The sequence below is a fragment of the Semicossyphus pulcher genome, unplaced genomic scaffold (genome assembly GCF_022749685.1).
Source record: "Semicossyphus pulcher isolate SPU_LCO1_2020_fin unplaced genomic scaffold, fSemPul1.0.p SCAF_8, whole genome shotgun sequence".
Lineage (NCBI taxonomy): Eukaryota > Metazoa > Chordata > Actinopteri > Labriformes > Labridae > Semicossyphus > Semicossyphus pulcher.
The window spans coordinates 14,848,771-14,875,836 of record NW_027211759.1 but is presented as its reverse complement, the minus strand read 5'-3'; the positions used below and the strand labels follow the sequence as shown (position 1 = coordinate 14,875,836).

The 27,066-nt window shown below is 44.6% G+C and overlaps 1 protein-coding gene across 2 annotated transcripts in view; it reads left to right on the top strand.

The window, feature by feature from the left end:
• The window catches only part of roraa (RAR-related orphan receptor A, paralog a), a 184,009-nt gene that overhangs the window by 130,707 nt on the left and 26,236 nt on the right, over positions 1–27,066 (top strand). The window contains exon 1 of one of the 2 annotated variants that reach the window (XM_069685735.1): positions 8,681–8,863. The exons of the other annotated variant lie outside the window; for it this stretch is intronic. Within the exon in view, the coding sequence (XP_069541836.1) occupies positions 8,833–8,863 (31 nt within the window). The 5' untranslated portion in view covers positions 8,681–8,832. Of the gene's footprint in view, positions 1–8,680; positions 8,864–27,066 lie in introns of those variants that run through there. 2 annotated transcript variants of the gene reach the window in all.

Below are 27,066 nucleotides of genomic sequence, written 5' to 3'. Positions count from 1 at the left end.
TTATTAGAGAAATGCTGTTTTCTCCCCGCTGCTATTAATTTGTGTTTCTGTGGGTGTGCAGCGCGAGAACAGAGGGATGCGGTTAACCCATTGTGAAGTTAGCCGTCATCATTAAGATTCTGCAGATAACAGGCATGCGGATTTCTACTGCTCAGCATTATAGGATCCCAGACATCAAAGGCAGGTTTTTCATTGTACTGTGTCTGCGGCAGAGAGAGAGAGGGAAGGAGGAATGGAGTCAGGAAAATAAGGCAGATTGGGAGAGGAGAGGAGAGCGCGGATGCGTACCTGCCCGAGTCAGGTGACGCGCGGCTCGCGCAGGGCCCCTCCTGCGTACTTAGCTGCATGCTAAATTGGCGTCCTCTCTGATTAAGTGGCGCGGCCCTTAATAACGCCGTGGCTGACTGCAGGTTGGCTCACTTTAAAGATCAAGTTCATTTCTCAGCGTGGTCATTAAAGTGCAGCTCGGCGTAATTCAAGTCAATTCACTCACGTACTCGCTCTCCTCTCTTACCTGTAGCAACACGATCAGCTCGCTTCATGCAGCCTTTTATATCTAATCAATGTAAAGGTGTCAATAATGTCTCCTTTGTGCGTACCTTGTAATGCCTCCTCTGTCACACAGATACTACAATGACTTCCCCTCTTCATTCAGATTACTTTCTCTTTCAGCGTGCTGCCATTATGCTCTTGCCATTACATCAGTGTGAGCTGTTCTACACTCGGAGTATTGAATGTACAAGAGAGAGAGAAATATGCTGTTCTCCAGTATTGTGCTGGATTACAGAATCAAGGTCGACTCACAAGACACAGAGCAGCATTATCCCTTAATCCTGTGTTTTGGTTTCAAATAGCCTTTTTACACCTAATCTGCACAAGTAAAACGACAAACATGAATACTGAGGTAGGTATTTAAATGTGCATTACCTGCGATGTTAAGGTCAAAGGCTTACGCTGACTTAAAGTGGCTCTATATTTTGTGAAAGAACAGATGATCATGTGCTTGCCAGTTATTTTGTTGCGGCTGTATTACGGGAGACGACGGAGTCTTGTGATGAAATTCCCTCGGGCGCTTTCAGATGGATAAGTCTGGGAAGTTTTCATCCAAACTATGAATCATTTCTTGTTTTCTTCTCTTGTAATGTTTTCAATGAGGACACTTTTCCTTCGCTCTGTAACCTTTTCATGTGGCCGTTTCACTGAGTCAACAGAAGCAGCGAGCACACCAGTTAAAGCTCCCAGTGTCTCCCCTTGACCGGGGCCGGTCTCAGCGTGTCCGTCAGGCTCAGCTGTGGCGGAGCTGGAGGAAACTTAAAGGTGCTGTGAAAGACTAAAAGTGGGCCATCCGCCGCTGCCTCCTGTTGACCTACCTTGTTCAGAGGGTCCAGGTACAGACTGATGACAGGACTCCTCCTCAGCGGACCACATTACTAATGTGTGAGGGTGCAAGAGGAGCACACCCAGTGATGAATCACTCCCCTGCACCCATGGCATCCTCATAAGTCAAGAGTAAAAAGTGTTGAGAGTGCGCTCGGTAAGAGAGCTCCTTCGTCCCGTCCGCCGTAGAGAAACTCCATGCAGGCTCGCTGGAAGAGGGGAAGGCGGGAGGCTAAGTGGTCGCGCATAGCCTGAAGATCTCCCTCAATCTTGAGGAAAACATTAGTCCCTCCTGTGGGTCAGTTGTATTTATAAAGCTCGGCGAAGTTAGAAAAAGTTACTTTCATGCTTGAACAGAGCTGCTTTTTTTTAATAAATGAGAGTGGGGTTGATGTGGACGGCCTCACCGGACCGACTGCATCACCTGAAGTCACAGGGAGAACATTAAAGACGTGTTAGTTTAAGCTACAACTGTTTTCTTCTGAGGGTTTCCTGCTCAGCAGTCAGAGGAAAATCTCCACCTCATTATTCATGTTGGTGTTTTTAACAGAGAGAACAGTGTTGGAATTGTTCAACCTAAAAGCCGAACAGGTTTTATTGAAAATATAAATTGATGCAAATCTTCCACATCCCTGTTTGTGTCTTTGTTTTCTTCTTCTCTAGCCTGAAGCCAGAAGGTTAACTATTTTAGTTTACACGCCTGCCTCCCCCCAGAGCTGATGTCGAGCTATATCGGTGATGTTGGGGGAGTGTGTAAGTTTGACGCCAGGTAATACATCACACACACCGGGGGGTCTCCCTGGTATGCTCCTCAATAATGAAGTTCATTCGTTAACTTCTCCCTCAAAGGCCAAGTTCCCCCGCTGCCCTTTGCAGCAGCCACTGCGACTCTTACTGGAGTCACCCAAAAAAACCACACACATCATCATGCTTTTCCCCCTGACAGGCTCAGTGGTCGCCTTCGCAGGGCATGAAGAATAAGCAGGTCCATTACCAATCCCTCATGCCTGGTTATAGCCATAATTATCACAGGGAAAATGACCTGCTCTGTTTGGTTTGCCGTAGAGGGTCTGCGCCTCCCTAATCACCTCCTCCTTCCCTCCTGTTGTCCTCACGCCACGGAGATGGAGCTGGTTTTGGGGGAGTCTTGCCAGTTCATTAGAATTCACAGGGTTCCACCTCCCTGCCTAGCCAGGCTAAGCCTCTCACACAGGCTGCCATGCCTGCGATAATCTCCCCTCCTCGTTCCCTTTTCGCTCCTTCTCTCTTCCATCCTCCTATCCCTTTCCCTTTCTGTTCCCCCAAGGCGGCTCGGCACAAAAGAGATGCAGTGCAATTCATTGTTGAATCTGATTTCTATTGATCTATTGAAAAAAATGCTTCTGTGAGATGTATGATAGCACTCCAGCAGCGCTGATGATCCCTCCTTACCACTGCCTTTTCATCTGATAAAGCAAATAAACAAACTGATTTATTCCAGTCGCTTAAACGACAACCTTTGTTGAATCTATGAGCCGCATATTTTTCCAAGGCTGTAGCAATCAATTGAGCATCCAGATGCAGTGGGCAGAGTGTAAACACTTGTGTTGCAGCTGAAGTGAGAGGAGACAGAAAGAAAAGTACCGACGCTCGACTTAGTTTTAAATCCAGCAGAGAAATAGCAGCGACAACCAAACATCCACTTTAGCCGGCAAACAAAGTAGCAGCTAAAAAAGCAGCTGAGGGTGTTTGATGTTTTCCACTGAAGTAGTGTGGTGCTTATCACGCTGTTCACAGCCTCTTGACACCACCTCAGTCGTACCTGCGAGGGCCTATTTAACGCGGAGTTAGCCGAGAATGATGCGTCGCCCGGTCAGTCCGTACGAGACAAACTTTTAGTTTCTTTGTCAGAAACATTTGATTGAATTGATTTGGAAACACCAGAGGCTCTTATTTTTTGTGGTTTAAATCCATCTCTATAAATAACATGGCAGTAAAACAAAAGGCTACAGCCTTGTCAAGCATTCGCTATAAGTGCTGTGTTGTTGATCCTGATTACATGACAGTTGACAGGTGTACACTTCACCTATGTAGGAATGATATGCTTTCAAATCTCTTCCTTTTGACCCTGCTGTTCTATAAATATTGTGCTTGTATGTGTGTGTGCGTTGAGTGACAGACAGAGAGAGAGAGGGAGAATAGTGCTGAGCTGGCCCCGGGGCTGCTGTGCATGTAAAGGATGGAGGCCCGTGTGTGTACTCGCTAATATGGAGTCATCTGATCAGAGCGTTACTGTTAAAAACATGAGACTTACACACAGCTGCTACCTCACTAGAAACACTGTTGTGCTGCGTGGAAAATCCATTAGCCGTAATGAGTTAACAGCGTTTCCTGTAGCTACACATTATAGCATAAAACTCAGGCACAGCAGCGGCATGTAGCATGTTTTAAACTCTCGCTGCTCTTATTTAAACTTGTCTTTAAATGCAACCCTTTCGTACTCCTCCAGACATAACCCAATAGTGTCCTCTATTTTCACTGAAATAGATATTCCCTTTGTTGTCTGTGTGATTTATTGAAGTCTTCCCACAAGTGGAAGCCCCCAGGAAATTGCCTGGAATGGCCCTAAATTGGTTTATGATTGTGTGGTGTGGGCCGGTGCTGTTATGGTTCTAATATTATGCCCTCCACTCCTTGGCATCTATATTAAATTGATCTGTATTGTTTTCATGGAGTGCCTGTTGGAGCTTGTTAATTCTGCCGCTGCTTCGGGCTGGTTGCGGCGCTTTCCAAACACCCAGGTGGCTCGGCGGTTGGAATAAAAAGCCCTCGACTCTTCTCAAAATACCGCACAACAAGATGGGGCCGCGAAATGAGGAAGTCGATAGCTGTTTATTCTGTGGGGTCAGAGTGCAGCGGCGTGCAGAGCGCAGGCTTGGGGCCGCTCCAGAGCTGTAAGAGTTAACGTGGATCAGCTGCATGGTGAGTCTGTGCGTGGAATGGCTCCTGACAGACCGCTAATGAGGCCATTATCAGCTGCCGTCCTCTCCTCTCCTCCCGGGGCACCAGTGGATGCTCTGCACCTCATCTCAATTGAATTCCGTTCCACAGGGCTTGTTTACAGTAAATACATTTGCTTGAATTAATCCAAGAGGAGTACAAAGACATGACCGGGCTGCTCCTAATGCACAAATTCTGTGTGATCAGCTCAGTGTCTGCACCAGTGCTGCATTAGGCAACACTTTTCCATGCTCTCAGGTTGGAGGTCTTTGCCCCCTTTTTTATCATGTTTGCTCTGCAGGAGCTCGGAGCTATTGTAGTGCTTAGAACGCCGTAAAGGTTGAACTTTTTTAGCTCCCACTTCTGAGTAGGTAATCTTCCAGGGCAAGAGAGAAAAAGGGATGCAAATGTACATTGATTGGTCAAACATATTAGCCAATAAAGCACAGACAACTAACCTCTTATAATACCAGTTAACATCTTGTAACCTTAGGCTTTAAAGGAGCAGTTCACCCCTGGAAAAAGCTACTGTCAGTCAAAGCTGGTGTTCTCTGTGATTGATAGAAGCAGTAATATTTGAAATTGGCGCCATAGCTGTGGAGAAAGTTGTACAAACAGCTTGTGGTTTTGCTTATTCTACATTCCTACAACACCCAGCGTGCATTGCGCCCCTCCCTCTGAAAGGAACGGCCCAGCGAGAGACGCTGGAGTGAATTACTACTATCGCTCAGGCAATGGCTCAGAGCGGTACAGAATCCGAAAATACGACGAGAATATACCGGTGGATCGTCAGGAAATCTTCAGGTCTGCAGTCTACTTTTTAAACCTGACGAGACATGACATCGGAGGTGGGCGTCCTAGATTGAGGAAGTGTAGTTTAGCGAGCTCCCTGGCCTCCACCAGATTACATGTTTTACTTATGGTGGAGGTTTTCCAGGGCCTCTTGGAGAAGCGGATAGCGTCCTCCAAAGGCACAGAGCCAAATTGCATTTTTTTCCTACCATAATGGCATTAGCTCCCCATAATAGCATGATAGAACTGAGGTTGAAAATCAGCAAACTGGCCCTTTAAAAACAGACCAAAACTCAGACCAAAGTGGACCAAACAAAGGAGTCCAAATTCTTTCCAATCCATATTATCATGAGCCCAGGACACACGGCAGACAGACAGTGTCCTCCATCTTGCTGTTGAAGCAAATGCCAATGAAAAAAAACAAACCTTATGAACATATGTTTCTGTCCTCCCTGAACCTTTTCGTCCAATCACAAACTCTGTATTTTATTGAAACGTTATATTCACTATATGTGTGTTTAATACTCAGGAGGAACTACCGACTGAAATTATGCTATTGATGGCCACACATCAGCGATCAGCACGTTAATACAGCAAGACATTTGACCATCAGTGCCTTTGTGGCTTAATCAATGCCCTAATGAACAAGTATTAGCCGGGTATTGGCATGCTGTCACTGGTAATGTGGAGCAGTCAAGGGAGAGTGTGATCAAGAGCAAATGAAGTGGCTTTGCTGGAAACATTCCTCCTTAGGGAGGCTCGGGCTTTTAAGCACAATTATATACAGTCTGAGGGACTATATGTATGTGGAGCTGAGAGGAGACGACAACAGCAAGGTCGGTTTATTAGGTAGTTATATTTTTAGTAAAGGCATAATCAGTAGGATTTACTCAGAAAAATAAGGTATTGACTCAGAAAAAAAATAGTCCCTCTTAATCAGCACTTAGAGTGTATTGCAGGGGGCCTCAGCTGGATTCATAAAAGCTCTGGAAGGATTGTGCAAAAGTGTTTTCAATGATCAGAAAATAACATTTTATTTCGATAATTTTCTGCTTCATTCCTGCTAATGTTGCTCCGAGTTGGAAGGCGCAAACTTCTAATGTTGCATTTAAAAAAATCTTCACATTTTGCCTTTAGAGCAGCCAGAGAACATTGTTTCACTTACACACAGCTATTTCTGCTGCTGAGAAATATAATAATCAATCAGATTTGTGCGTGGCGCCCACCAAAATGATCTTAAATTGTATAAAGTTTCATGGGGACATGTTCAGCCTTTGTGTTTGGTAACAACAGAAGCAATGCGACAGGAAATGAGACGACAGAGAGACGGGGGAACTACGACAACAAAAATACCGGGCCAGGTTTTGAACCACCCACGTGAAGGTTCATGATCGGTTTCTTAACCACAGAGCTGCAGGGGGCACCCCGGATAGTGTACAGAGATGTCAAGTGTCTCTGTCTGTGGTAGAAAGTAGTTTGTTTTCTGTTTAGGTTGAACTGGCCCTTTAAACGTGAAAGTGGATCAATTATGAGGAAGATCTTTGTCGACTTTCAGGGGAAGGAAAGTCTCTGTGAGAGACTACAGCACATTGATTTTAATGCAACGTTTTATAGGTTTTACTTCTTTATTATAGGAAATATAGTTTTGTCGTTATCCTCTTTTCTCTTTCACAGCACAGACTGTAAGCAGACAAAACATTCCCTCCTCCCAGCTCCCCCCCGATGCTCAGATGGTAGCATGGATGTTATCCTGCCCTCAGATAACCAGGCAACAGTCTCAACCCCTGCTATCATGTGTTGTTTCGTTCCCCCCCCTTAACCAGAGCTCGGTGCTAAGCCCAGCCACTGTTGGTACACTGATACAGCAGCCAGACAACCACAGATAGTGGCAGTTAAAACATGTTCCTGCGTGGGCCTCGGCCCTGACTCATCTGGTGAACTCTGAAGATCTTGTGGGAAGACACCAAATTTTGAAATGAGACACGCGCGGTGACATGACGTTGTTTGGAATAGTTTACCGAGGGGCCTGTCTGTGCGTAGTTTGTAACCCAGACACGCTCCATTTGATGCTATCAGCCTCTGAATGATATTTCTTTCATTAGACGGCAAGCAATAAGAGACCAGTGTTGACACAACGTGCGTTAATGTGTTTAGTGCCTCTAATGGATCATAGAGGTTCTAATGAAACATTGTCATGGGAAGATTTATGTTGCAAGCTGCTGAGTCCTCATTTCCATTTTATATGTGGTTAGACGTACCTTTATTCAATGAACGCAACACAGTAGACGGCATCAGATGAATATAGATACAGTGGGTGTAAAACAGGTGTAAATAAATAATCAAAATGTGCTCATAATTCTTTAGCAAAGACACAAAACTTTGTTGATATTTGTATGATAAATGTGAAATCAGCCTCTAAAATTTTGGTGTAAAAACATATTTTTTTCCCTTTTTATTTTTCGATGTAAAATATTGCAGCGCCTGAAACCGGAGCTGTATGATGTTTGTCTTGTAGATGAAGCGGGCGCCAGCTTTTTCATGGAAATGCCAACTGCATCGTGGTTATTGGCCAAGGCTGGATTGCACTAAAACCAGAATATTGTATCAGAGAGAGGCAGCTGGTTAGGAGTCAGAACAGATTATCATATGAGAGAGGATGAGCGAGGAAGGAGAGGGGGAGGAGAGAGAGAGAGAGAGATGAGGAGAGAGAGAGAGAGAGGTAGGGACTGGAATGGGAAGCAGGGGGCGAGAGCGAGGGGGCACAGGAGGAAGAGAGAGAGAGGGAGGAATGATAGCAAGAAACTCATCGCCCGGTCGCTGTGGGGTGGAGGGGATCATCCAAACCCTTCCGTCACTATCTCCCCTTCTTCACCTGTCAAAAAGAGTGTGTGAGAGCCGTCGGAGTGTGATAGAGAGAGGAAGAGAGAGAGAGGAGCATGCAGGTCCTCTGAGAGGTCAGGGGAAGAAGCTGAGGCTCCACTCATCTTCTCTCCGTGTAGGGCCCACCGCTGCTCGCAGACATCTGGCCTCACACTGATCACTCATATCTACAGACAGGGAGGAGGAGGAGGAGGAGGAGGAGGAGAGGGGAGCGCTTCGATCTTTGAGCCGCAGAAAAATTACACATCCCCTCTTATCCATCCTTTTTTTTTTCTCTTTCCTCCTCTCTTGTTTCCTCTGCCCTTTTTCTCCTTCACCCCTCTCTCATCCCCGTCTAGCCTTTTATCCCCTCTTTGACTTCTTCTTCATCCCTGACATTGCACCGTTTATTAAAAGCAGAAAACCAGGAGAGAAGAAGGAGCAGAACAAGAGCGTGAAAAACTGCTGTCTGCTCGAACTGGTTCTGACTCTATCCTTGCACTTAAAAGAAAGATAGGGGAGCGAAGATAGCGGGAGTGTGCTGTGTCTAGCAAGCCGGCATACAAGGCTCTGACTGCAATCAGTGGGAAGAGGGCCAGCTTCCCTGCCTGAGCTCTCAGCGCCCCTACTGGCTGCACGCTGTGCCAATCAAAGGCAAGTGGGTGGGGAGCAGTCAGACATGAGCACTGATGTCACAGTCACATGGATTCTGGTGTGGTCATGCTCGGAGGCTGAGAGACAGAGCTGTGCTGGCCAGCTGCTGCTGAGACAGCAGTGGAGGGCTTTGCGCTGGTGATAGTTCTTCTCTTATGGACTCGAAGCTTAATGATGTATTTTGTGATTTCAGCTATGAAAGGTAAGAGCAAGAAAAAAATATCAAATGCATGCTGATCCTGCACCCTGAGTAACAAGTAAGGGAAGTACGGCTCGGCTATTCATAGCCTGCCAACTCTTTGCATTTCATTTGCAAGGCATGAGTGTGACAGAGAGGGAGAGTGAGGCAGAGAGGGGAGCAGAAATACAGTAATACAGGGATTCTGAATGCATGCAAGTGAAGGGAATTAAGCTGTATCTACTATTTCTGTGCATGCATGAACAGATTTTTTTTAACTAGAAACAGAAGCTGTATTATTTACCTTTTAAAAAACATTTATTTTGCTCTGTTGTTCTCTGTTTCCTCACTGCTTCTGTTGTGCCGAGCTGTAGAAACCACAGCCGCTGTAATCTTTGCACGCCTCTGACAAGAGCAGCTCCTGAGCTTCACGGCAGAAGTTTTTTAAGGCATAGATGTGAGGTAGCATGCGGAGAGGAGAGAGGAGGGAGGGAGGGGGGGGGCAGAGGGTCAAAGAGAGGGGGTGGGTTAGTGTCGCTATTCCCTTTCTGCCCCCTTCGTAATCCTGTTGTTCCAGTCCAGAGGACGTGTCTGTGCGTTCCGCGGGAGGATGTGCGTGGCAGTGTTGAACGTGGGTCGCAGACGGGCGACGAGGCAGTGGCGCGCCTGGCAGACAGTGATTCTTTGAGTTGATACTGATGCATGTGTATGTGTGTGTGTGCATCTGTGTGTGTTGTGTTCCACTGACCTATTTTTTGGGGTAGTCGGGTTTACATATGTGGCCATGAGAGCAGGACTGGGTCCTCCCAGTCGCCGTGATGTTGATCTAGTCTGCTTAATCCCAGCTCTTCCTCCCCCTCCATCATACAGGCAAACATGCGCACACACACATCCACGCAGCGAGCAGTGAGAGTGCAGGCAGACGTACAGTAGAGCACACACTTCTCGTATGCATGGCTGCACACACAAACACATAATTAATGTTTATGCACACATATGAGCACACTTTCATTCTTCCATGCAGAGAGATGTGAACATATGTGCTCAGATGCACTCATGATACAGTCAAATACAATATCTGTGATGGAGCAGAGGCAGCTGTCAGTCTGTGCAGAGTGAAGTGTCTTTGTATTGATCTCCAAACAGTAAAATAATTCTGCTTTCTTCTCAGGATGACTCTCAGACAGAAAACGCACTCGCATGCTTCCTGTTTAGAGAGAAACACACACATTTAAATGTGTGAAAAATCACACTACCATCAAATTTACACATCACTGGACTGTAATACGTACATTTGATAATTGCATGATCAGTCGTCCTGTTTTCATTTCATATTCGCGCAGATTAAATTGCTGTTAAGTCTCTTGCTCTTTGTGTGAGTGTGGCAACTCTGTCCACGGCATGACTCCTTTTTTTATCCATTGATCGCAGTGTGTGAGAGGTAATTTATGAAGGGAGGCTCATTGTGTAACAGTGTGAAATTAAAACAGAGTGCGGAGCTGACGTCTTATTTTCAATGGAATGATATGAAAAATGACCTTTGACCTAATGTCCTTTTTATGCAGTTTATGGTGGAGACTTTATGATATCACTTATAAGAATCAAGCGTGGTGTGCTTTTCTACAACCTTTTAGCAGTGTAGTGTAGACACGACATTTTACTGTTTTTTCCTCCTTATGGGTTATTTAAAGGTTAATTAATTTGGACGTATGATTAGAAGTGAGCCAAACTAGTGTTTCTGTATTCGTCTTCAGCAGGAAAGATCTGATTCAGCATGTTTAGCAGCCTGTTTCTGCCTCTCTTCTTTTTGCTTTATTTACCCCTTTGTTGGTGCTTTCAGTGTGATAGGAGCTGCTGCTGTAATGATGGGAGACTGTGACAATGTCAGATATTAAATTAAAATCGGAATAAGCTGTATAATTGGGAACTAATTTGAACGGCGGTGGTAATTTCTTCCTGAAAATGATCAGTGGGATTGGTGACCTGGCTGCACTTCCTCACTGTCATGTTAATAATGTCACATGTTCATTCTACGTATGCCTTTATAAAATGTTTCTCATACTTTTTCACCACAAAATAACGCTGATATTTGACACCAAACATCTCTACGTGCCTGTGTGGCTTTGTCTCTCCCCTGCACCCCCCTCTCCTCCCCCTCTCTATTCAGCCTCTCCACCTCACCACTGCCTCTCAAGTACCTAATTACCTGTAATGGAAACATCCCTCTCATTACCCCATGCAAATTAGCCAGCCTACTCAGCACAATTAAGATGAAAAATTCCAATTACATAATTAAAGAAAGTTGTTTGATGTGTGGATCAACAGAAAAGGTAAAAACTGCGTCTCATCTGCGATACATATAATTAACCCTTCAATAGGACCATTATTGTGGCGGGGTGTGTGCAGCAGCAGTGCTTTAACATCGTCGAAAGCAAGGCCAGGAAGCCACTCCATGTGCATGCAGACTGCACATTAATATGTGATTTAGCACGAGGGTGTACTAGACTGTAAAAAATGTTCTGGGGCCGCAGAGAGGTAAAGCCAAATATGTAGTGAAAGGCGCTGTAAGGCCATGTTAACAAGGCTGTAAATATTTGCTGTACATTCGCTGCTCTTTGTCTCTTTCCATCAGTGGCCGATTGAAACGCTCACCACCCAGTGCTGCAGGCTCTCGCACATTACAGCAGAGGTTAACAAGATTGGCTATTATCCAGTTAGGGACTGAGGACGTGAAGAGCCAAAGGAAAATCGCCACAGATTAAGGTGAAGGCAAATATAGCGCGAGTCACCTGAAAGGATTTAAAATAAAAGACCCAATTACAAAGAGAGAATATTTTCTTTCATCGCCTGATGTTTAAAAAAAGTCCTGTGATTAAAATAGTTCTACTTTTAATGTGAGTATAATTCAATTTCCAGTTTTGTAGAGCCCTCAAATTAAACATCGCTTAAATTTGCTTCTTTTAAATAGATTTAATTCCACCTTCTGTAAGCGATCACTTACATCTTAGAGGCAAACTGAATGGATCACGTGTAAGCAGAGAAAAAGGCAGACAAACAAGAGTCACTCTCACAGGACGAGGGTGTGTGTGTGCGTGTGTGTGTGTGTGTGTGTGTGTGTGTGTGTGCTTCAGCCCTCTCTCTCTCTCTCTCTCTCTCTCGCCCCCGAGCTGGCTGAGGAAGTGGAATGGCGTCCCCACAGGTTATTAAAGTGTGCGAGGTGTGCCAGTCTGCGCTGTGCACACTGAGACGAACATCCTGGCTGCCTGGCCGTGTGTGGAGGGACTGCTTAATGAGATATTGACTGCCCATTGAGGGCATGGATTTTTGATTTGGCTCCATAGAAGTTGGGAGGAGAGAGGAGAGAGGAGAGGAGGAGAGAGGAGAGGAGGGCACTGAGTTCTGAAATGTTGTTTTTGTTTCAAATGACCAATAGGTATTATTGTTTATGATGTAATTTTAATGAACTGCTATGGGCCAAATGAATAAAAACTTATGTACTTAATCAGTTTTAATATGTATAATAACAGTGCCTTTATTTTACAGGAGTACTGAATCACTACACACACTTAATAGTGGCTTTTGTATTGATTAATGTGGTGATACGGAACACAACAGTCTTTCCTGCACCCAAAATAACATAGCCTCTTTGTGCCCAACTGATAATACACTAAAACAATTATCTACGACACCATCCAAGCTGCTACCAGAGTGTCAGACCGACCTGTCTGTCATCTCGTCCTGTCAGTCACACCTCGCGTCTTTGACAGATTAGTCCAATCACAGGCGAGGTTAAACGACTCCCCTGTCCTCCGCCCAATCAAACAGCGGGCCACCGCGAAACAGCAGTGGCGCGAGATCGTGTCATGATTTTTTTATTTTTTTGTTCATTCTGAAACAAACTCACCGAGTTCAGTCAGGGTTCTCGATTTCACTCCCCAGTCAGGTAAAACAGCGAGCCGGGCTTAGCCAAATGCCTCTAACTTAAGGGTAATTTCCTACTTTACTTTCACTCAGTATTTCAGGAGTCACTTATAGATCCTTTGAAGTGTCTCCCTGTCATGCAGCATTTAGCTGCTGATAGCATACTTCCTCTGTCAGCACTCCTTAGATAATCATATACCACAGTCCACGGAGCTAAAGAACATTTTTACTTTCATTTTTTACTCTCTTTCTTCTTGTAGCTCCCACTGTCGAGTGTGTAAGAGAGAAGAGTGTTCACAGAAAGCCTTCGCTCTGATTGTTATTTTTAATACTAACACACAACTCAGGATGGACTTATGTATATATTAAAAAACTGTACAAATGCATAGATTAATTAAAGGGATATATAGTATATCTTCTCTCACTTGCCCTGTTTTACCCTCGTAGGCTTCGTCACTTGGGGTTCAGAAGTTAACAGTGTTTTAAAAGAGTGAAGGCTGAAGTTTTCCCCCTGTACTTTCATTTTGAGCTTGTATCGTACCACTGGCTTTTTTTTTCCCTCTGTGGGCCTCCGGAGGCCTGTCCATTGGCTTTTTGAAGTTGCATCAAAGAGGAAATGGGGGAGAAAAAGCATTATTGATTTTGCGTTTTGTCTGACTCAAACACAGAGGACAGAAAAACACATAAGGAGTCAGGTTGTTGGCAGTGGGGCAGCTCGGTCTCTTGTGTGCGAGCGAGAGGGAGACGGGGGAGAAACCGAAAAAGAAGAAGAAGAAGAAGAAGAAGGTGAGGAGGAACACTAATGCACCCCTCCCTCGAGTCACTCGCTCAGTCTTTCCTCCATCATTTCTCCTCTTCTTTCTCTTCTTAAATAAAGCCCGTTACTGTACGAACTTTCGTCTTTTCCCCGCCACGTCGGATCGCTCTTCCTCCTCCTCCGTCAGGCCGGTGACTCCCGATCTCTGACAGCGCTCTCCAGTTGACCTGCTTTTCCATGAAACACCAAGCTGCTCTCTTCTCAGTTGTAATCAGATCTCTCTGCTAGGCGAGCATGCCGGCAGCGGGCAAGAAGAGGAGTATTGTTTGTGTGCTTTATCACCTTTATCCTCCTCCTGTGTCAGCTCAGCAGAGGTGAGATGAGAGAGGAGTAAGTTTCTGGTGTTAATGTGACCTAAGGTGACCGAGAGGAGCTCTCGGTGTCACTAGTGTGGCTTACTCAGCAATTATCCTTTCACATATGGTACAACCATGTTCTAAATGATGCCTTAGGTTCACATGTGAGAATTTATACGAAGAAAAAAGACTATAGTTGGATTGTCAGAATTGCAGCAAAGGTATGCTGTAGACTCAGGGAAGGGGTCAAAGGTCACAGCATACTAAGTCACACTCCCCTCCGCTCCATGGAGAGCGGCTGAGGTATCTGGGGAGCCCGGCGGGGAGCGCTGAAGATGAAAAATGAGAGGTGCACGGAATTTTGATGAGACGAGGGAGCAGGCAGTGTTATAACAAAGATCGTCACAACATGCGCCGCGCCGCTTGATTACAAAAGGGAGAGAAGTGTGTGAGGCGTTTGATTACACGTCCCAGCAGAGGCCATTAGGGCTTCTACGTGGAGGATGGCATCATTTACACTCATCTGATCTGGAGATGAAGAAACAAAGATGTGTGAGTCCTCCGGAGCGCTAGGGGGCGCTCTGCAGGATGTGGATATCTGTAGTACACATTTCGAAGTCTCATAACTTTAACTACTAACACTAGTAACATTTACATACAGCGTGTGTAAACGTCCCAGAGGAGCCTGTGCAGGCCGGATAGAAAACAAACTCAAGGTTAGCAGCACTAGGGTCCTCCTCACCCCCAACTAACACGCATGAAAGTAATTTTATCATCATAAATAACAAAGAAAAAACAGCCTTGCCAGAAGAGTCTGCTTAAGATTGATTTTTATGCACATGCATTCATTTGAAATAAAAGAAATGCTGCTTCAGTGCTAATTACAAAGATGAAAGGAAGCAGAATATGCAAGGCAATGAACTTTGTTTGAGAGGCGCTGCACATGGCTAATTCAGGGACATGGTGCTCAAATAAAATCCAACCCCGTTTATGGAGTCAGAGAGAACTATTTGAAATTGAAACTGTATTTACACAGTCGGCATACAAGAGGGAAAAAGATGCTCTCCTTTGCACGTGCTGGTATCAACACTCTTAATTCAGCAGTCAGGCAGCGGAGCAAACCAAACAATGTGTTGTCCCAGACAATGCGTGCGTGCGTGTTCCCAGCTGGAGCAAAGGGGTTAACTGGCTGTGGAGAGATCCTTGACCTATCTGAGATGAGCTCTCCGCCCCCTCCAGCAATGTGGAATCTCTGATTGCTGATTATGAGTTTATTCCCCATCGTGCTGAGCCTTTTGCATGTCAGGATCCATTCCTCCCCAGCCGAACTGATTAAGGAGCTGGAGATGATGCTACAGCTCTCAGCGATGGCTGAAAGACTCTCCGAGAGCCTGGTAATCTGGAGTGCAGCTGGCAATCACCCACCGCTGACTCTTTTTTGGAGGCTCTTTGGGTTGTTTTGTTGTTTTCAAGTGTTTTTTTTTTGGCATATTGTTGTCTTTGTTCCCCTGGGCGTCTTGTTTCTGGATGAGAGCTTTCCTTGTGCTGAGCACAGGTCCTTGTCAACCTGGCTGCTCAGCTCAGCCTGGTCCAGCTTCCACAACAGCAGCGTCAGCAAAGACCCTCGCTCACCGTCTCCGATGTGCTTATGATCGGCCTCTTACAGGAGCCTAATTTGGACAAAAAACTGATCCTCATCCTTGATGTGAAAAAAACCTTTCCCTTTGCTCATTTCCAGAACTCCCAGAATGCAATGCTTGGGACAAAGGCGTCACAGAAATTGAAAGAAATAGCTCTTAAAAAATGTATCCGCGTGTAAACTTTTAAGGGTTTATGCAGCGTTCAATGGATTTCGGTTGCAAAGAAACAAACAGTCTTCTAGCAAAAAGACTGGCATGACGGCTTTATTTGCTCGCGGGGATCTGTCGCTTCGTTACAAATCAGCAGCTGTCGTCTCCAAGTTTTGTTTTTGTCAATAGTTGGAGGGGAGAGGAAGACAGTCCTGTTCCCACTGCGCTGATGGCTGTTTTAATGCCTTTAATGTGTGACTTGGAGCCACAGAGGAGGAATGTGCCCAAACAGAGCATTCTCAATTACTATCAAAGCAGCACAGGCCTCTGCTAATGACGCCCCACTGTCAGACGCTTCACACACACTTTTACTGCACGTATATGTTTAGCTTCCCGTCAGTATAGTGAATCCTGCCCAGTTAAGACAGTATATTACCAGCATTATTATCAGGTTAGCAACAAACGCAGATGCACATGATCTAATAAAGTGTCTATTTGTATTTGAAGTAGTGTATTTGTCCCCGTGCCTGGATCAGTGAAGCTCATGGATCAGTCCCAGCAAACAAATGGCTACTGTCTGAGCTCTGCTTCCGGGTGCAAAAGGAAATGTTCAACACGGCTGTGATGAAAGACACCAAACATGTTCCAGTGTCTGAGGCGTGATGGGTGGGAAGCTCCTCCCACCCAGCGTGTGTGCGCTTATGTGCGTGTTTCTTAGTGGGTATTGTATTTAGTTCTTAAAAAGCAGGCAAATCTTTTTATTGTGTATATTTGATAGATTTTATTTGGGTGCATTTTACACATTCAGAAGATATTGGAGTATATTAAAGTATTATTATTTTCTTTTAGGGAATGCATTGTTGCTATTGGTCAAATTTAAATCTTCATGCTTGGGTGAAACATTTCTTCTTATACGATCTGAATCAGCCTCATTGTTCTCAATCATATATCTGTCTCTGTGGATAAACTAAAGGTAACAGGGCAGATAACCAAAGGCATGATGGGAGATCAGGAGGTAACAGCAGATTGTGCTCAGATTGAAGATGAAGAGAGAAACACTACTGTACGTCTGACACACCTTTGCCCACTCGAGTGGGTTAGGAAGTAGTTTTTTTTATCTTCTGACACATGATTACATCGGGCCGTTCTGCTTTGATCTCAGCATGGATTTTTTTTTTCTTCCTCTTGATGTGGGATTATTATAATTTATACTTAAGGGATTTTGTGTGTTTTTTTTCTTGAGCCTCATCAAACTTGAGTAAACAGCGTATACATAGTAGATTAACATTGTATTCATTTACACATTCTCATTAGCGAGCCCTAAGGTAATTAATCAGACACTGTGCTGTATATACGCAGATAGACAGCGTTCAAATAATTTATTCCTTTCTGCTCTTACTGAGTGTGAGAAAAAGTGTCTGATCAATTCCTCCCTTAGATGTAGCTCTTTGAAGACACGCCGTGTCTTATGAGAGCACCAGCACACTATTTATTCTCTGGAAACTGAGGGCTGCAGACCTCGCACACACTGTACAAACAGTGCAGGGCATTGTTGCTTCATCCTAATAGCCCTAATTCACCCTAAATACAGCAACCATATAACCCCGAATAAACCCAGAGAGGTGTAAAACATACACTTTGCTGTCTTATTGTGCAGCTTCTATCAGAGAAGGCAGATGGCTGTGGATGTTCAGGTAAACTAGGCCAGGTAATTACACACAGAATCCATAAGGCCAGGTGCTGAGCTGTGTGTACCTTCCTGGTGTCTTACGGTGCCTTAATGCAAACTATTCATGATTTAATGTTTCCTTAACTGATCTTTATAAACACACAAACTACAGCTTCTTTCATATTTATGCATTTAAGGAAATTCATGCAAATAACTGGATCATAGGAGGACATTCTGCAAAGAGAAAGTGGTGAGATTTTGTTAAAGGACAGTTAATACAGTAAATTGCTGTTAAAACATATAAAAACCTAAATGACAGCCATCCTTTCAAGAGTAAATGTTCACATTTATTAAACAATTTTAATGATAGCATTTCACTATTTTTTCTCACACACCAATCACGCATCCTAGATGCTACTAAGTGTTCTGCCTGACCGTTGGGAACAATTTGCCAAACCTGCGGTGAGTGGGCGACCCGCTCTACCCAGGCAATTAATTCATTTTTACTGCAAACCAAGAACAAAGTGAAGACGACACTAGATGCTCCCTCATATGTTCTGGGTTGTGGCTTTGAACTTTAAGACTTAGCTGCTGTGTTTTATAAAGAAAATTACTCTAAAGAAGTTTCTTCAATAACACCTAATGAACCTAAATTGAAGGCCTGCACAGGAAATTATTATTTAATACGGATAATTGTCTATGCTCGTACACATTCTGAGGGGATTGAGCTGCACTTGCTGCTCAGTTAGCGGCGCGAAGTCAGTTACAGGGAGCTAATAATATGAAGAAAATACCATTATATAATTTATTGAGAAAACTGGTTAAAAAAAAATTGCATTTTGCAATTAAATCACTGGAAGCAATAGCTTGTTAAGCTACAGGCAGATTGGTAGCGCTATAAAAGTTCATGGCTAGTGGTGTTAAAGTCTAAATACTGCTGCGAAAATGCCCCCAAGACTGCTGACGGTCTCACGCTTTAACAGGGATTAAACATATGCAGTTATCGTCCCATGTATGTTTGCTACCACTAATTATTGAAAATGTACATTTTTAACTAAAATGAACATGATAGTTTTTAAACTTACAAAAAAGGTTTGTTCAACCAAAAAAACACCTTTTATGTTTGCATCCTTTAAGGGTCACTCTAACTGTTAATAATACATGTGTAACTGTTTGCCATGATGCTGTGAAACGGTACCATATCTAAATACCAAATCTAATTCCATTGCAGCCCTTGTTGCATAAAATTCTGCCACTGATAAAATGTAAGTAGCCCCTGACTTTAAAAGGGGGAAAGCAGGGGTGGTGTGTTTCAGCAGCTCAGCTTCTCTTTTGTTCAGTTTTTGTTGTTGACTGAACGTTATCCATAGGCGGCAGATATTTTATGGCTATTACTGATGTATGTTGGTAAGATAGATTTGAAGGCACAATAGTACATCCCTTGAGCAACCACAAAAGCCTCCAATGATGGAGGGTTTATTTTTAAAACTACAGGAAAGGCTTTCTGCAGATTAATCCCAGTGTATGGTTCCCATTGTGGGAGAAACAAATTGGGCTTTACGGAATTAGTGTGTTTGCTGCATAAATCTCAGATCTATTCCTGAAACATCGGCTGTGTTTGATGTGATTGGATGCCTCGGCGTTGCCTTTGAGTGAAAGGGAAAGCAAAGTTTCCTGACTGGATTAGCGCTCCAACTGCAGTAATGATGGCTCGGCGTTCCTCCATTGACCCAGGTGTGTTGTCTAAATACAATATGGATGTGCAGGGCTGCCTGTGTACTCCGGTGCTGGGAGACTATTTGCTGAAGGTCATTTGGGATCATAGCGTGCCATTAATAATTCCTGAAAGCATCCAACATCTCCATCTGTTCTGCCGCATCCATCGCTCCACTTCAAAGACAAAAGCAGCATCTGCAGGTAAGCGTTACAGCTGCCTCCAGGCTAAGATGTCGAAGGTGGAGAGAACACATCGGTGGTCATCGGGTCACGCTGATCATATATTAGCCGATTAATGTTTGTGTGTTTGCTCACACGGAGGTACACAAAGTGTGTTGTGGATATATAGTGTGTGTTTTCAGCTTAACCAGCGGACACGCGTGGTACAGTATCCACACATTCCCTCGCAGGCTCTCAACAGGGATGCAATTACCGCCTAACATCGAGTCTTAGCTGGTTAGCTTACAGGAGAAATTATCAAAGCAGATTTTAAACGACGCATTTCATTATACGCTTTGTGAGAGCATAGCTGACCACGTGTTCACCTGTGCGCCGGGCAAACGGTGCAGTAAAGTCTAAACAGGTCTCAATGACAGGCCCACTTCAGATGCGCTGGAGTCCTGCGGGGAGTAAATGGATGTTTGGCAGTGGCACGTGCTGCCCGGGCCTGGTGTGCGCAGTGGGCGAGGAGGCAAGTGCCCGGCTGAGTGAAAGATGGCAGTGTGCGAGGAGAGTGTGTGCACACAGCTGAGGCTGTGACAGGAAACAGTGAGAGCTCTGCTCCTGCTGCTTCATCTTCCCCCTGCCAGTGATAGATCTCCACCGTAATTTTGTTAATAGCTCGAGACTGTAGAGATGTTTATTTGGAAATAAAGATTGGAAAGGTTAGCTTGTAGGAAGATGTTTCCTAATTGAGTGTAACACAGAGAGTACAGCGTGTCATTCGATGAAGCTTACGATTATTACTGCTCCCCCCCCCGCCCTCACATGTGGTCTGCTGATAAAGCACCTGTGCCCATGAGTAACTCCTCCATCTTTCAGCCCGGGGCTCTTGTACTGTACTGTAGGGCTGACCAGTGAGTCCACTCCAATCACCATCAGCTCCAAACTGCTTAGCCTGGCCAATTTGAATTTCACATCTCTGCTGACTCATAACCCTGTCAGGACCTTTCTTCTTTATCATGTCTGTGCCTCCGGTGGACTCTCATCACAAGCAATCGGAATTAATTATTCAGATTAGAAACGGAGCTACAATTACTGTGATTTTTGTCAAAAGGCTTTGTTTTGGCTTAATGTTGATATCTGATCGAGACATTCCTGCGCAGCCAAGATTGCCTCTGAAAGCAATTATTTTGCTGCATTTATTCATTCATGACATTTCAGTGGAAGTTAATGGTCGTGTCAGAGCAGGCAGGAAAGTGAGCGGGAAATGATTTTGGCTAATGACACACTCTGAGAGCAGTCAGGTAAGAGTGAGTGCAGCCCCGCGCAGGCCGCCGCGCCGGACAGCGGCTCAGATCAACGTGATAAAGAGGGACTGATTGAGCTCCGTGCATCCACAGCAAGCTGAGCTTTGGGGTTCAAGGTTATCTGGACAAATCAGACTCCTGTTTCCATTCATCCCCTCCTCACCCACCAGCCAGCCCTTCCTGGGCAAACCAGCGAATTAGCAATTCTGATGTCTGCAAGCAGGTCTGGCAAGGGAATGCCTGTGAATCCTAATGCCATGATTAAACTTTCATATCCGTCCGGGGGAAGTGCTGCATATACAAAATAAGCAATCTCTTTTTATTTTTCAGCACTTTAAGGAAGGCTGTCGAGATGTGCAAACATAAACCCTTCAATGGGGTTAAATGGACCGGGCCAAGTGTGTGTGTTGTGCTGATCCTTCACTCAAATCACTCAAGTCTTTGTCTCTTTTAAGTACGTAATTGTTGTTATATACTTCACGTGCATTTGTTTTAGCATGCCGCAGTAGTCATTTGCATTGCAACTATTATTGTACTGCATCTGTGCCTCTGTAATCAGGCCCATCCCCCCGTCCTCAGCATTGTAAATGTTGCTCCTCAGTGTAGATTAACATATTAAATGGTAATGTTTGGAAAAAATGGAATACCCGGGCAATGTTACGCTCCCTTGGCCGGCCATGCCGAGTGGAAGGGAGAGGACGTGAGGGACAGGGAGCCTCAGTCCAAACAGCGAGCCAGGCCTGGATGTGGCCATTATGTAAGACGGTCTTATCAGGCTCTACCTCCTGCTGAGCCACAGCCGAGCTTCCCTCTGCTCCCCCTTCCCGGTGCTCCCAAAACATGGGCCTTCATTAGCAGGGCTAAATATCCCCGTTCTCTGCAATCTCTATCATTTCTTGCCTTGAGGCAATCCGATAATTACCTGTTCTCATTTCCCCTCCTTCTGGCCAGCAGGGAAGTGTTCTGACTTGCATTAGTTTGCATGAAATATTATCAGAATATTGCACATTTCTCCATCCAGCAGCCTCTGACACGAGGAATATGGAGTCACACGAGCTGTGACTGACAGGTGTCTGTCTTTCATGTTCCTCTGAGAATAGCTGCTTTGTTCTGGAGTTACAGCAAGGATTTTGATGGAAGGAGGAATGAGCGCGTAATGTGTATAAAGGCTTTGTTGCTTTGTTTAACCTCCGTCTGCCATTATTTCCGGGCAGTATTGTTATGCGTCACATCGCTCTTTGTTACCTACAGTGTAGGTGTAAAAGAACTCGCGGATTCTCCGAATTTAAACTCATCAGTGACTTTTCCCCACAGAAAAGCTATGAGAGTGAAAGAAGAGAAGCATCCTCCTCTCTGTGAGACTCCTGTGAGGGCTTTGGGAGAGAGGTCGATGAGTACATGGCATACGATGCCTGGGAGGGAACGGCATCATGACTGGTTATGATCAGCGTTATGGTCCAAATCCCAGGAATTCCATTGCAGCAGCACACAGTATATCCTGTCTTATACTATGCATTTCTACCAGTAATAAAGACCAGCAGCTCTGGATCAGGAGATGGATAAGCCTTACAACTAAGGGCAAGAAGCTCCAGTCAGCCTGATCATTAGAGCCTGACCGATATATCAGCTGGCCGATGTTATCGCCGATATTGACCTTTCACCGATATATCAGTATCAGTGTATGCGCTGATATGGAACTGTTTTTACAGAACATGTAATCTGGAAAACAAAGCTTGGGGTGATTTAGAGCGGGTTTCATTACGTCGTTTATCCTGCAGAGCGTGCTCAGACACTCGCAGCACCGTCTGCAGCCACATGTAGCCGAGCATCACAGCTGGGCTTATATTGGTCCTCAATAGTATTGGTAGGCAATGTATAATAATGTTACACATGCTTAAATACAATTATTTGCTTTTCAAAGAAGCCTTCTGAGTACCTCCACATAGTCATTTTGAAATAGGTGCAAATTCCACCAGCTAAAATTCCCTGTATCTGCTGCTGTATCGGTAATTGGTATCACAATCAGTCTAAAAAATTTGGGCTCTAGAAATCATGTATGATAGATTTAATAATCAAATGACTGCATGTGATCCTTACATGGTGCAATACATCCTCATTCTCCTGCTGCTAGTGAAGCACAAATATGGCTGTGTTTAGAAGGTAAGCTATTAGCCCAAACAGATCTCTGCTTTATGGCAAAAAAAGACATAAACATGACGTTCTTTTGCCAGTAAAGAGATCGATTGTAGCCAATTTAAAAAATGTCCTTTAATCTCATTCATTAGCGCGTACTGAAATGTAAAAGGAAGTTGTATGTTAAGCAGAGGATCCGTCTGATAGGGAGTTGTTGTTGATGCATGAGCTTAAGCCAATTCACTGTCTGGCCTGGCTGTGTGGGAAGCCGTGATGGTTTTGGACTTTGTGACGGTCACTTTAATCTCTAATGAAGGCTCGTCCCTGGCTCTGCTCAGCCCTCTGATAGCAGAGCAGTCGTAAACAGGCCTGTCAGGGGGATTGCAGAGCTAGCAGAGCAAATGGCAAAGAAAACCCCAGGGACAGAGCCACGCTGGCATTATGGTCCAATTCAGCTAAAAAACTCGGAGAAGACATGAGGAAAACATTCTGACTTTGTCTTGTTATCTTCCTGTGTGTCTGACTCACATCATTATACCTTTATACCCACTTTTCCATTAATTATTAACAAATATCAGCCACATTAGTCCGTTCAGATGAGTGACATCCTGCAGCGTGCTGTTAGCTGGTCAACAGATCCTTTAACATAATCTGAGTGGAAAACCATCAGCTAATTTCAGGAGCAAATAAACACTCATCTTCAAAGATTGCATCACAAATTGACCATAAAATCTGTGTTTCTAAATTCCGTCACGCCGCGTTACCGCACATGCCTCTTTTAGTTTTACAACATTACCATACAAATGAAGACAATTTCATGTTGAACATTTAGTGCGAGATGTAAATGTGTGCTCAAATGATTCTGTGAAACTGATTACTGCCTGCTCTGTGTTCTGACACATCCTGTGCTCGTGCAGCATGTGCGACAGCTGGTTAGTAATTAGAATAATCTTCTCCCTGGTAGTGATTTAGCTTTCATGACTGCAGCTTACCTCAAATTGAAAATAAATTTATAGATAAATGCCTTTGCTGTTCCAGCAAATTATAGCGCTGTAACTCAAAGGAGCCAAGTTGTTTATTTTGGTAGTAAAAGAGCAATCAGAGCAAACAAACAAAGCGCTTTATGAGTGCTGTCAGATTAATAATGATGCTACCCAGCGGTGATGATACAAACCATTATTTTCAGCACACTCTACCCCACCTCATCATGGTAATTATAGATACTATATCATTATTACATCAAGTATTCACTACAGATTATAAAGATAATTGAAGCGCGCTCCATGATTGCCAAGTTCACTGTGCTGCCAAAAAACTGGAAATTACAGCGCAGGAGAGAAACACACGTTTTATTAACTACATCTGAATCAGTGTGGTGTGTTCATGTTCACTCTGCTTTCTTAAGTGAGCACAGATATGTGTGCGCACACGGATACGCGCACACGGATACACACACATACACGCAAACATCAGTTGACAGTGTTAAGATGAGGCTATACATGTGATACATTGTTTTTTCTCCCAGCTTCTGTTCTGGTGTATCTGGGCAAATCCCGTGGTGATGAGGCGTAGAATCTGTCATGGAGACGGCATAAGCCTTTCATATGCATAGCAGAGATAAGAGGCAGCCATTTTATCAGGCGAGCTGTCGCTCCAACATGCTTGCGTGTTCTGTGTCCCCGGGAGCGCCTCCAGAAACATGTCCCTTTAATGACACGGCCCGCGCTCGCCAAGAGGACGCCCAGTTTGTTCCGAGCTCAAACCTGACAATTATGCCAATTACAGCAGGCGGCCATGTTGACAAACACACCAGGAGAATTGGTGCGATGATTGGTAGCTGTGTTCCGAACTCCCCTGCTGCGACCTCTTCTGTAATTTAACTAGCATGCAGAAGAATTGCAACGGGTTTTCTAGAAAATTCCCCGAGCCTTGTTGTCTTTTGTAGCGGGGCCGATATTGGTGCCAAGCGAACAGGCAGAGAAATGGATCTAGTGTGTCAAGAAGGCAAAGAGAGAGGAGTCATTCTTCACACTCGTCACTACTGTATTCGATTTGTTTCAATTCATACAGAGAGTTGTGTTTCCTGCCGGGGCCGGGGCAACATGTAGAAAGTTGTTGTGGCGGATCATGTTGCCTGTGAGGATTAGATCCCAAATACTGACCCAGCACCATTAGCAGCGTCTTACGTAACCCTTAAAGAGCACTGCTGTTGGCACCTGCGCGCGTAGCTTAGCAGGAGACACTGCCAATATGGCAGCATATCATTAACAATACAGAGGCGGCTCACTTGCTTCAGCATGAAGTGTGAGTGCTTGGTTAGAATACATAAAGGCTTTTTCAGCAGCTTTTTTGAGCAAGAGCAGCATTGTACTGCATCAGCCTGTTTGCAAAAAAAAAAGCAGTTTTGATAAGCATGCATCTTTTGAAGGAAAAAAGATGATCCTCCTTTTAGTTTGGAGCACATTAACTTCAGAGCGCAGCACATGATTTTTTAATTTCCATCTCAAAATAACAAGCTTCTATATGACTGGCAGAGAGGTGTCTTTTTTCCGCCACATAAAGGGAAATAAAAAATAACATGGGAACATTTCTCGTCGAGCCCTTAGGTTTTTAGTTTTTTTCTGTTGCTGAAAAACAGAATTTATTTTCTCCCACACTGTAGCAGGTTTGAGCTGTGATACAATACCTCGCAGGGAGATTTAAAGGCAGTAACAACCACAGATTATAGTTTAACACTGAGGTCAGGAACTCTTCTATAACAGTTCACTTGAGCTCCGCTCTGGTCATGTAAGCACAGGGCTGAGAGCAGCTGGGGTTGCGCCTGGGAGCTCGGTTTTGTATCTCGAGTTACCTTAAAGCTGAAGTCAGACCTGGGCAACGTGAAGTGTTGTTGCCCGCTGCGAGCAGCCTTTACCTTTTGCTATGATACACAAAGGCAGGCAGGAGAGCAGACAGGGCGGCTGCTTCTGCTGGCCCAGAGCTGCGTCCCCTCATGTCCCCCTCGCTCCTCTTACATAACACACTGTTAAGCTGGAGTTAGCAAACATTAGAGGTCAGCTGGTTATTGGGACAGTGGGAATGTAGTCATTCACTGGAGCAGTATTTACACGAGAAAAATGAGTCAAACAATGGCCCTCCTGCCGTTTGTCTTAAGCTTAAATCTAAAGTTTTTTTGCTTCTTTTTTCTTCCATACAACTCTGAAAATCAAGATAAGGTCTATATGTCTGAGCTGCTGCCCTCATCCAGCCCTTTGTTTTGTTCTCTGGATCTCTCCCTGCCTTTAGGACATAATGTTTCCCTATTATATGATCATCTGTCTGTTTGAAATGTCCCTTTAACAGTGAAGGTACAATGATTTACACCTATGTTTGATGAAAAGAGGCCAGGGAATCCATTAGTGTCCATCTAAATTACATCAGCCAACCCGCTGACACCGGGCCTGCAGTCCGCTGCCAGCTCATTGATTAAGAACAGTTTCCAATGGCCTTACATAACAGGCCCAGTGCATTAGTTCAACAGTGTTGCTCTTCTCCCGTTAGGGCCGCTGTGGAGTACTCTTTTTTCCCTTTTGTCAGAGAGAAATGCTTAAATGAAATAAAAGCAGCCGAGATTTAACGCTAGTGACTCACCTTCCTAAATGGGGTTTGAATAATGGAGGAACAACAGTGGAGAGTAGGCGATGTACGTGTTGGTTCTGTAGCGCGCCGCATAAAAGGACTCCATCATTCAGGAAAGTCATAAAAAGGCATCACATTGTCCAATTAACAACCGCGAAAAACAGCCCCTCCATTCCCCGCGATTCGTGAGATGTCTTCAAGCCGTCGTAATTATTGACAACGCCGTGTGAAAACCAAATTTAGATTGCCGTTGGAAGTCTCCATCTTAATCCAGTCAACTGTTCCTCCAAGCCCTCCCTTTGGTTTTGATAAAAGAAAAAGGCGATGTCAATCAGGTGAACTAATGGGAACGCGCATTTTGTAATTCACTCAAAGGGAATGGTAAATTGAAAAGAGTTTGCAACCTTTTAACACACTCGCACACACCAGCGCTGACAGTCAAGCTCCATTATCTGACAGCTGGAGAGGTTAAAAATAACTGTGCTCGCAGCAAATTAGACGTATCATTTGGCTTCTAAGTGAGAGATGAATCTTTGTGTGGATGCTCCTGCCACGCCGTGACACAGGGGCAATATATCAGCCTGTGTTTGCCTGTCTTTCTCATAAACTCCGAATGGAATTGTAAACAGATGAAGCAATTTTACACTGAATGTAGTCGCTCCTATGTCGCGCTGAGAGGCCTGCGCTGTGTGCTGCTGCCCCGTGCACTCTCCAGCCTAAGTACATAAATCATAATTTTGCGGCCTGTGGGGTTATTGCAATCGCTCACAGCCAATCCTCGACATGTTTTATGTGTTA